Raw genomic sequence first — 11208 nt, forward strand, 5'->3', positions numbered from 1 at the left:
TGCCATCCCCAGAGGCAAAACTTTCTTCGCTAAGTAGTTAGCAATGTTGGAGAACCACATACCTTCTTGAATGGAAAACAATTGCTCATCCAAGAAATAGTCATTTATTGGCATATTCTCCTTTGGATCTTCTTTGTTAGACTCAAGTCAAGATAAATGGTCTACACTTAAATTTCAGTTCCCTTCTTCTCTCGGATTTCCAAAGTCAAATTCTTGTAAAAGAAATACCCATCGCAGCAACCTTGGCTTGGAATCCTTCTTTGCTAGTAGGCACTTCAATGCTGCATGACCGGTGTAGACAATGACCTTGGTACCTAACAAATAGGAACGAAATTTTGTCAATAGCAAAAACTACTGCTAAAACTCTTTTTCAGTTGTGGCGTAATTTAGTTGAGGTTTTGTCAATGTCCTATTAGCATAATATATCATATGTAATACTTTATGTTTACGTTGCCCTAAAATAACCCTTATGGAAAAATAACTAGCATCACACATAGGTTCAAAAGGTAGTTCCCAACCGGTGCAACAATTATAGAAGTAAAAATTAATTTGGACTTCAAGCATTCAAATGCATCTAAACACTCTTGAGTAAAATTAAAAGGCACATCTTTAGCTAATAATTTACAAAGAGGTTTAGAGATTTTAGAGAAGTCATTATGAATATCCTATAAAAATCGACATGATCGAGGAAACTTCTAATGACCTTCACGGAAGTGGGAGGTGGTAGCTTCTTGATAACTTCAATTTTCGCATGATCTACCTCTATTCCGTTTACGGATATACGATGACCTAACATCCTAGTTAGTAAATTCGTGTTTTATACACGAATTCACATATTTTATCAAAGCTGTCGTATAATTCGCAAATTATATGCCCCATTCGTATAATTCGCGAATTATTGCCAATTTTTTGTAGGCAAATCATTAAATGATCAGGCAAAACGACGTCGTTTTGGTGGGGTTTGACTAAAATTAAAGGAAATCTCCTTCTCCTCTTCCTCGGTTCTCTCTTCGACAGTCTTCATCTCTTCTTCAACAATTCAACTATCAAATATCTTCATCTCTTTAACTTTGTTTTCTTCATCTCTTGACTCCTGAATCTTGATCTCTTCTTCTCTTCTCTTTTTAACTCTCTTCTCCAAGCTTTAAGTCCAAGACTTCAACTATTCAAGCCTCAAGCTACACACTTCTTCTTTTTTCTTTTTAACTCTCTTTGAATCTCGTATGTTAGTGATTTGCTTGTGTTTGTGCTGGTGTGTGAGTAGTAGTAGTAGTAGTAGGGGCTGATGGATTGATGGATTTGTTATGTTGGTGGATTGATAGATTTGTTTGAAACATATTTGAAGAAATGCTTGTGAGAGTTATATTTGGTATCCATTTTAACATAATATTCCATTTAGTTTTTTATTGTATGGGTCAAAATGAAAAGACTAAAGATCATATGTGAAAGCAAAAGGTAAAGGCAAAACTGCAAAAGAAAAGCATGAATTTATAAAAATAATATTATCAGGCTTGGATTTGGAATTGGTAGATACTTAAAGGAGAAGAAAAAGACAACAAACCATCAACTTGCAACCTCTGATTAATTGTCTCTTATGGGTCCAACGCCAATTGCAAATTGTAAACCCATGTGCACTTTATCATGTTTTTAGATTTCATAATACTATTATTATGTGACCTTTGAATGCACTGTCCAATTAAATTCAGAACATAAAATTCAAAAAATAAAACAACTACACTAATTGGAATCCAAATTTTGTATGTGTAGCTGTAAAATTATGGATAAAGATACCAGTCTTAGTTATTGTTCAAATATACTTTAAATAAAAAGGAAAATAAATTGTAGGGTCGACGACAATGGATTATTTAAATTAGGATGTTTTGAAAAGTGCTAAAACCAGGATTGCTATTGATGTATTTTTCAAAAATTATTATTGATAATGTGTCGTATTAAACTTGTATATATCCGTATCATATTTTTCCTATATCCGAATTTTATGGCTGAATTTTTACAAACATATTTGTCACCATTTGCCGTATTATACCCGTAAAATTCATGTATTTACTAACTAGGACTAACACAATACCATCTTGTACCATAAAATGAAACTTCTCCCCATTCAAAACAAAATTAGTGCCTACACATCACTGTAAAACCAAAGATAAATTAGTCAAACATTCATCAAAAGAATCGACAAAAACTGAAAAATTGTCCATAAATACTTCAATGGACTTTTCAATCATATCCGAGAAAATTGACATCACACAATGTTAAAAAGTAGTTAGAGTGTTGCAGAACCCAAAAGGCATTCTTCGTAGGCGAAAGTTTCGTATGGACATGTGAAGGTAGTCTTCTCTTGATCCTCTGACCTTATATCAATTTTATTGTACCCCTAATATCCATCAAGGAAGCAATAAAAAGTATGACCCACTAACCTCTTTGGCATTTGATCAATGAATGGCAATAGGATGTGATCCTTGCAAGTTGTGGCATTTAGTTTACGATAATTGATACACACTCGCCATCCCGTGACCATTCTCATTGGAATAAGTTCGTTGTTATCGTTTTGAACCACAATCATTCCTCCCTTCTTTGGTACTACTTGAACTAGACTTACCCATGCACTATCCGAGATTGGATAAATGATTCCCAAATCTAAAATCTTTAAAACCTCCTTCTTAACCACCTCTTGCATGGATGAGTTCAGTCTTCATTGTGGTTCAATGGTACGATTGTAGCTATCCTCCATGAGAATCTTGTGCATACAAATTGAGGGACTTATATCCTTTTATGTCCGCAATTGACCATTCGATTGCCTTCTTGTATTTTTGCAACACTTGAAGTAATTTTTCTTCCTTTAGATCACTCAAAGAAGCATTAATAATAATTGTAAAATATTTAGAGTCTTCTAAGAATGCATACCTCAAGGGCGACGGTAATGGCTTGAGTTCAAGTGTATGCAACTCTTTGATTGGTGGATTGGATTGAACTTCCACAAATCCAATTTCTTTGAATCTCTTGGCATATGGAGTCTCTAATGATGGCAGAACATTTAAGTAGCTTAAACACTCTCTTATCTCTTATCTCTTAATTTCGTCCTCCTTAATCCTAGAGTTGACTAAACAATTTCCTAAGGGTGAAATACGGTAGTTTTCTTCTAAAGTTTCAACTACTATGTCATCAAGAATGCTAATTTCAAAACAAGTATCTAACTAGGATGGATATTTCATAGCACCATATACATTGAACTCCACTTGTTCATCTTTCACCTTTAAGATTATTTTCCCTTGATGAATATCTATCAAGGTTCCACTCGTAGCCAGAAAAGGTCTTTCTAAAATTAAAGGTACTTCCCGATCTTCTTCCATGTCTAAAATTATAAAATCTACCTGAAAAATCAGTCTTTCTACCTTTATTAGGACATCTTCCACCACTCCCCTATGATGTTTTATGGATTTATCCATCAATTGAAGAGAAACCATAGTTGGCTTCACCTCCCCTAATCCAAGTTTGTTGTAAATAGAAAATGACACTAAGTTAATGCTTGCTCCTAAATCACATACAACTTTATCAAACAAAACAACTACCACGAGTCCAAGGAATGTCCCTGGATCTCTTAGTTTAAGTAGTAGTTTCTTTTGAAGCAATGTACTGCACTCCCCAGTGAGCATGATCATCTCGTGTTCTCCAAACTTCCTTTTGTGAGTGAGGATCTCCTTTAGAAACTTCATGTATTTTGACATTTTCTCCAACATATCTACAAAAGAAATATTAATGTGTAAGCTTCTAAACATGTCAATGAATTTAGCAAATTGCTTATCTAGTTTTTGCGTCTTCAATCTATGAGGAAACGGAAAAGCAGGTTCCAATCTTGCATTGACATGAGAAAAAGGAACTGTAGTTTTCCCAGTTTCTTATGTCCTAACGCGACATGAATTATTTATGTAACAACATTGGTCTTCCTTAACATCTCTGTTGCGACATTCATTTTCCTTCGTCGTGGCATTGAGTTCTTTGCCCAACTTCAAGTTTTCTTCTTTTTCATCCAATTTTGGCTCTTTCAACTGCCCACCACTCCTCAAAGTAATAGCATTGGCTTGCTCCTTAGGATTCTTCTCTGTATCACTAGGCAAAAATCCTTGAACTCTTCCCAAAAGTTATTATGAATTTGCCCCATTTGAGTCTCAAGATTTCTAATGGATGCAACTTGGTTTTGGAGAAGAACTTCATTCTTTTCAAACCACTTGCTCGACTCATCAATAAGAGCATATTCTCCAAATTAAATTTCTTTTCTTGAGCTTGAAAATTGGGAGGTGACTTTGGATTATCGTTATTACTCCAAGAAAAATTAGAATGATTACACTATACTGGAGTATAAGTGTTGTAGTACGGATTCCTTTGCCCTCGTTGGAAGTTATTGACATAGTTTACTTGTTCAAGCCGAGTAAACGGACTTCCTATTTGGCAATCTCTAGTCAAGTGATTTCTCCCACAAAATTCACAAGTTAACCTAGGAGAATTGATGGCATTAACCTTAAGAGCACCCAATTGCTTTGGTATGGTTGTAAATTGAGCGGACAAAGCGGTATATCCATCTACCTCATGATCTCTCACTACTTTCCTTGGAAAATTTTGTTCCGAAGGTTTCATATAATTATTACTAACCATCATCTCAATCCTGTTTAATTTTCTTAGTTCTCATGAAGCAGAAGTTGGTTGAAATAAAAATACCACATATAAGAATTTGGAGAGAAAATAGTTTGTCGAAGGAAAGGAACTCAAATTTAATTAAAAAGGAAAAATGGCTATTTAAACCAAGAGAAAAAAAAATAGCGATGATGAGGTTAACAAAAAAGTTTAGAAGGAAATATATTAGAAATGGGCAATTTTGAAAGGAAATATAAAATATTAATAAATTGAATTTTAAAAAAATGATTTTAATTTTTAAGGGGCTTAGAAAAAGAATTAGCGGCGCTTAAATAGCATCACTGAATTTTCAATTTGGAAGCCCGTTTCAAAACCATGAAAACCTAAGCCCAAATGAATGGCCCATGGGTCGTAGGATCCCCTGCCCCACCCACCCTAAAGTATATAATACTATGCGTCAGTTTCAGGCTTCATTTTGATGATAAGAGTTGAAGTCGGGTAGACCCGCTTCTGTGTCGGACTCTCATTCTCTCTGCAGTCGGACCTTCGATCAGGTACGCTCTACTTCTTCTAATCAAATTTTACCATTAGAATTTTGTTTGTTCCACTCTGAAATACTCAAGTGATTTACTCTCTTATTCAAAAACAATATAATCAATCTTTTCATACGCATATCATATACCAGTTTTTTTTTTTTTTTTTATTTGGATAAGAAGATGTTTTATGACTCTCAAAATCATCAAATATATTGCTTTTTAATAATGAACTGGTATTTGCTGAGTTTGCTGGTTTTATTGATCATGCTATCATCTGAATCAATCAATTACAATTTAGTCCAAAGAAATGCAGTCTGTTGTTAGAAAATTATAAAGATAAAAAGAGTAAATTCCTAATGCTACATGTTGATTACAACCAGAATTGAAGTCATGGTCTGCCATTAAATCTTTTGTTTTACTGAAATAGTTAGGAGCTCAAATGTCAGAGACAAACGTTGAGGATTTGAAGGAGGAAGAGGTGGCAGCTGAATCAGATACCCTTCAAAAACAAGTAAATGAGAAGTGTGTGCAAGAAGAAGACGGTGAAAGCCACCCCATGCCTTCACCCCAGCAGGAGGTATAATTTGCTTTTGAATTTCATTGATATATCGTTTAATGCTTTCTTTAATTCTGAATGTTTATGATGCAGGAGGAAATTATCAAGAAAAAGTATGGAGGAATACTACCAAAGAAACCTCCATTAATTTCCAAGGTAACTGTTATTTGTTTTTGCTTCATCTTCTTCGTTAACTAGAGTTCACCTATAAACATCTCTATCTCTACCAGGATCATGAGCGTGCTTTCTTTGATTCTGCTGATTGGGCTTTGGGAAAGGTACTCATTTTATTTGATCTACATATCATTCATTTGGAATACACAATTCCTGCTAACTCTTTGAACTGTTCATAAACAGCAAGGAGCACAGAAGCCTAAAGGACCTCTTGAAGCTCTTCGCCCAAAATTGCAGGTACTTGAATAGTCAATGCAATATGAATAACGCCTGAAAATAAGGAATATTAGTTTTAATGTTGTGCTAATTATGGTGCTTAATTATCAGCCCACGCCTCACCAGCAAGTGCGCTCAAGGCGCTCAGCTTATGCTCCTGCAGACGAATATGAAGGTATGATTGTGGATTTTACTTGCAGGGTTTTTCATGCGCTTTGTGAAATAACATTTTTCTTATTCTTGTTTCGCTTTTAACAGGAGATGGAGATGGAGATGGTGCGGATAACAACACTTCGTCAGAGGAACAAAGCTGTGCATTGGATTGCGGCCAAAATAACAACACTACGTCTGATGAAAAGAGTCCCCACTAATGGTTGTCATCAAACCATTTTATGAATAAATGAATGACGGCAATGTTGTAACAATCAATTATGTTTGCACTCTGAAAAAGGTGAGACATTCATGTGTCATTTCCAATAACGCCTCCACTAAACATTTAGAATTTTTGTAGCATAAATGTTACTTTAAATCTTGATATTGGTTATACAATTTTGTATTCCTTCCCTCCATATTTGAGACCTACCGTCATTAAAGCTTTCCCAAATGAAGATAGATCATATAACTAACTGTTATACTAAAGGTTTTCGATGACATCATTTTGGCTATGCTCTAAGAATCCAGATTGCAAATTGTTAAACGTGATTGAAGATGGGCACAGATACACATAACAGATTGGTATTGTGCAAATACTAAGAAAGGAACAAATAAAATATAAACACATTATGCTATAGTGAAATTTTCCAAGCGAAAGTTGATTTGCAAAAGGACTAGTTCGAATCCTGCAATCCAAGTTATCGCTGCCTCATATAGTCATATTTCAGTCCACCTTAAGACTCACAAACTGATTAACAACTCACCAAAATCGTAACACTTGAATTATTGACCAAAAAGGTTGGCATATTTTCCCGAGTAAACGCCAGTGATTCATTCTAAAATACCAATCCATGGCAATGCAATGGGTTCGCACTTCTGAAATGTGTGGTCTTAGACTCTTAGCACTCAAGTTCGGTCAGAGATCCAATTTTTGGGGGAAAATTTCTTACAATAACTTTAAAATATTCCTTTAAGTAAAAGCTGAGCATTTGGTGTATATTCATGAATACGAAAATGGATGATCGTAACTTGCTTATAATTCAACAACCTCTAACTTCTCCAACATAGTAGGATGCCTCCAATATTAGAAAGTTACCCTGACAAAATCAAATTGGTAGAAAACACTTTCCAACTCCAATTAGCGCGGAAAGGTATCAATGGTTTCAAACTCTGCCTTGACCAAAAAACATCACCACATGTCCCATAAGCGCCAGTAATACCAGCACAAAATTCACTTGGCTTAAACCTAGCTTTTCTTTCTATAGATAACATACAAATAAATAAATTACATGCACACAAAAGCTGGGGAAACATAAACAAAAGAAAAGGACAAAAATAGATGTTAAAGTCAATTGTTGTTCGCTAGATTATTTAAAGACTGTTAACGAAGCTTCATACAGTTACTATTGTCAATAATAAGTAACTTCGACTAGAAAAATTCAGCCACATCTAAAACAGAACACAAATGACACAAGAACAAAAGGGTTTCCCACTGAACTCAGCCATAACATATGGTACTTGAAGGAGAAAAAACTTAAAAAAATTGTATTTCCAATATGTGAACAGCTAAGTTATTTGGAATTAAAAAAATAGTCTCATTCAAAATGTGAACCTATATTCATTGCTGTGCATTAGACAACACAGCTAAATGTTGTGTATGTGTAAACACATATGCTTACAGGTGAGCATGCCCATGAAAGAGAAACTAATCTTGTACATTTAAGTGCATCCCAGAGAAAGATGTGAATATATATATATATATATATATATATATATTAAATAGCAGTCTAACTGCTAGTTTTTATTATTTCACCAAATTCATTTGGTTTCACGACACATTTCTATATATCCTGATCTAGTAGTTATTAGTTTATTACTGCTTATTTCACAAGTGTGAATAAATTACAACTGATCCAACAATTTCACAGAACAACTTACCTGCTAATGCTGAAGAAATCAATGATACATCAGACCTGCCAAATTGATAGCACAGAACTAAAAATGCTTCACAGAACACCAATTATAGATAATACATGATGATTCAATACAGAGAGTGAACCTACCCATTGAACTGATTTTATCTTATCTTTACCACACCGACAATCTGTGAATCAATCCAACCAGGAATTTCTATAACTAGCTTGCATCGATGGTTTCCTTCATAACACAGCCTCCAAAACTAACCTGAACAGAGATTTAATCAAAAACACCCGACTTTAAAGAAATTTTAAGTTTCATAACATTCTCATACCATTATTTCCAACCCATTTCATGCACGCTACCTCAAAACTAACACCAGAGTTAAGAAATCAAATTCTATATCTCTAAGGAAATAACTAGCAGAGAAGTTTCTCTCTTTTACTTTAGGAAAAAAAAGCTCTCTTTTGCTTTCCACATCAACTCCAAGAAAAAGAAATAGCCATATGGGCTACACAGAGTAAACTGCAACAAATGGAGATGAAACCAAAATACAGCACTCCCAACATGATGGTGCAGTAACATTTTAGAATACAAAATTGAAGTTCAAAGCTCTAGAGCCACAATTTTGTTATCCACACTTACATTGAAAACAAAATGGCATTTCAATTCTGCAACTAAAAAAATCCCTCATAAATCCAAGGAAACAAAGTCATGGCAAACAATCATGCAAGTTTTACAGGGAAATACATATTGTGCTATGACATTCAAGTCACTCTGCTTGCAAAAACCATTGGGAGGCACAATATAAACCCAATAATTGTTGGAGTCAAGGCCACAAAAGATTGTACAGTGAATTGCATCATCAGATAATGCTGTTCACCCTAAACAAAGCATCAAGGGTGCAAAGCATAATTTAGTCAAACCCTGTGCAGCTGATCTTCTGGTCTAGGCAGGAGGCTTCATCAAAAAGGGCAAAGGGCTGACTTCAGGATTTGTAATTCACAACTGTTTAGATGGGAGAGGGAAGGCAATAAAGGGAAAATGGTGCATTAGATCCTACTAGGCAGACAACGGTTGGCTAGGGTAAAGATGCCATCAGCTAATTGCAGTGTCTCTTTCACTAGCTAAAAAAATCAAAACAAAAATTCTTTATTAAATTCCAAAAGAGAGGATCAAGAGGGAAAAAAACAAACTATCTACCTGCAGGGCCTACAATCAGGTATTAATGCCCATGATTTTTTCTTTGAGAGGTTGAATTCTGACCAGATAACCTAACAACAGAAGCTTAAAATCAGGCATGAATAAAATTATCAAAGATGAAAAAATAATACATTTACTAGCAAACAAAACAAATATTTGGTAGGTCTCTGCCATGTAAAAGGAAAAATTATGTGATTTAAAGGAAACAAAGAAAATCGTACCCACGACCGGAAGAGTGGCCACCATACGCTCCATAAAGACTATCGCCACCACTCTAAAAAATGGCAATGACATATAACTTTTCATAAAAAGAAATTAAGAATAAAGTGACATGGCGATTAATCAATTGGCTCATTAAGAATAGGAATACATACTTCAATCACATCTTTCACTTCATTTGCCCATTAAAATAAGACAAATGACTAGAACTTTAACTGCATTAAGTAATTGCAACTAGAGTATTTAAAAAATAAAAAGCAAAATTTGATATTTATATAGAGATAAGCTATACCAGTGAACCACCATAACTTCCATAACTGTCACGAGCAGGCACATCACCAGATGCATAAGAATATCCACGTCCACGTGATTGGCTATCACGATTTCCATGTTTTGTACCATCTGACATGTCCACTGACATGGGGACATAAGGAAGCACCGGAGGATATCCAGCTAATCCTCCCTCCCTTTCAAATATATTAGCTCTCAAGCGCAAAGTTACTTGTGAAAGGGCATTACTAGCAACATCAAGACTTCCAGTGATCTGGTCAGCATAGAAAAATAAACATCCATCTCATTAATAATAATAGGACAATTAAATGCAGCAACCAAGCAACAAAGAAGCACTTGCTTATAGAAAGTTTGTGGGGTGGGTATAAAATATGTATTATGAATGTTTGAATGCCAATATCAACTGTATTCATAAATACGTCCCAATCACCTGCACCATCTCCTCATCTTCATATGCAACTTTGGGAAGGTTTTCATTTGAAAGAATTCGAATGCTTGCCCTAGTAGCACTCCTCATCTCAGATATAATAGCTCCGCCTCTTCCAATAAGGCATCCAATCTGTGAGCTCGGAACTAGTATACGGGTGGTGATTACAGAATCACCTGATTCCCTTTCTGCTTTCTCACTGCATCGTGGTTGCAAGCGCAGCGCAGCTATAATGGTGGGAGATGGGTCTTCAAAGAACTGTAAAAGCATGTAGTATTATCAACAGCACAATATTACGTATAACAAATGTAATTTGCTTATAAGGAGAAGGAAGGGAAAAAAAATGTCCTCACCTCCTTTGCTGATATAAATATAATACAATCATCTCCTTCGGCTCCTGAACTATCAACTTTAATAGATGCTCCAGATTCTTGTCTAATTTGTTTAATAATGCCACCACCTTTCCCTATCACACCTCCAATATTTCCGGTGGGACACACCAAACGAAGAGAAAATTCCCTTGCAGAAGCTTCATCTCTTCGAGTTGAGTGATTCCCATAAGAACCCATAAGTGGGGCACTCAAGAACATACCAGTAGATTGATAAATGTTAGCCGAGGAAGACAGAAGCAGGTGCTGGGAACGTGATGGATTCTCATGAAGGCGAGATGCCACTTGAAGAAGAGCCTTCCTCACAACTGAGGGCTCGCCAACTATCTGAACATCCCCAACCCCCAAACACCCCGAGAAAGAAAAAAAAATTCAGTAGAAGAATCAATATCAGTACACAGTATCATCAACAATGATAAGTATTTAAACAGATGTCAAAATAGACCAAATATTCATCCAGACGCTTCACTGACACAAACC

At 35.3% G+C, this 11208-nt stretch overlaps 2 protein-coding genes across 3 annotated transcripts; one reads left to right on the forward strand and one right to left on the reverse strand.

The window, feature by feature from the left end:
- Positions 1–5124: 5124 nt before the first annotated feature.
- On the forward strand, positions 5125–6718 carry LOC116146679. 2 transcript variants are annotated; one of them, XM_031432098.1, is made up of 7 exons: positions 5125–5201; positions 5611–5760; positions 5833–5895; positions 5970–6017; positions 6097–6150; positions 6241–6304; positions 6400–6716. In XM_031432098.1, exons 2-7 carry the CDS (start codon positions 5623–5625, stop codon positions 6498–6500), a joined length of 468 nt encoding a protein of 155 aa, XP_031287958.1. In that variant the 5' UTR covers positions 5125–5201; positions 5611–5622; the 3' UTR covers positions 6501–6716. The 2 variants fall into 2 exon arrangements, with proteins under 2 accessions (XP_031287958.1, XP_031287959.1); XM_031432099.1 differs by having other exon boundaries at positions 5130–5201; positions 5615–5760; positions 6400–6718.
- A 2022-nt stretch (positions 6719–8740) lies between these two features.
- LOC116146663 (RNA-binding KH domain-containing protein RCF3-like) lies at positions 8741–11076 on the reverse strand (the record flags this gene model as incomplete). The annotated part of the gene is made up of 6 exons (XM_031432075.1): positions 8741–9326; positions 9403–9473; positions 9624–9676; positions 9914–10165; positions 10343–10597; positions 10693–11076. Coding segments are annotated over 5 exons (993 nt in total), but the record flags the coding sequence as incomplete, so codon positions are not given.
- Between the last annotated feature and the right edge of the window lie 132 nt (positions 11077–11208).

Source organism: Pistacia vera, unplaced genomic scaffold (assembly GCF_008641045.1).
Source record: "Pistacia vera cultivar Batoury unplaced genomic scaffold, PisVer_v2 Contig481, whole genome shotgun sequence".
NCBI classification, from domain to species: Eukaryota; Viridiplantae; Streptophyta; class Magnoliopsida; order Sapindales; family Anacardiaceae; genus Pistacia; species Pistacia vera.

Coding starts and splice junctions, on each gene's coding strand:
- LOC116146679 (XM_031432098.1), top strand. CDS start 5,623: ATGTCAGAGACAAACGTTGAGGATTTGAAGGAGGAAGAGGTGGCAGCT. Junction 5,896..5,969: donor AACCTCCATTAATTTCCAAG/GTAACTGTTATT, acceptor TATCTCTACCAG/GATCATGAGCGTGCTTTCTT. Junction 6,305..6,399: donor TCCTGCAGACGAATATGAAG/GTATGATTGTGG, acceptor GAGATGGAGATG/GAGATGGTGCGGATAACAAC.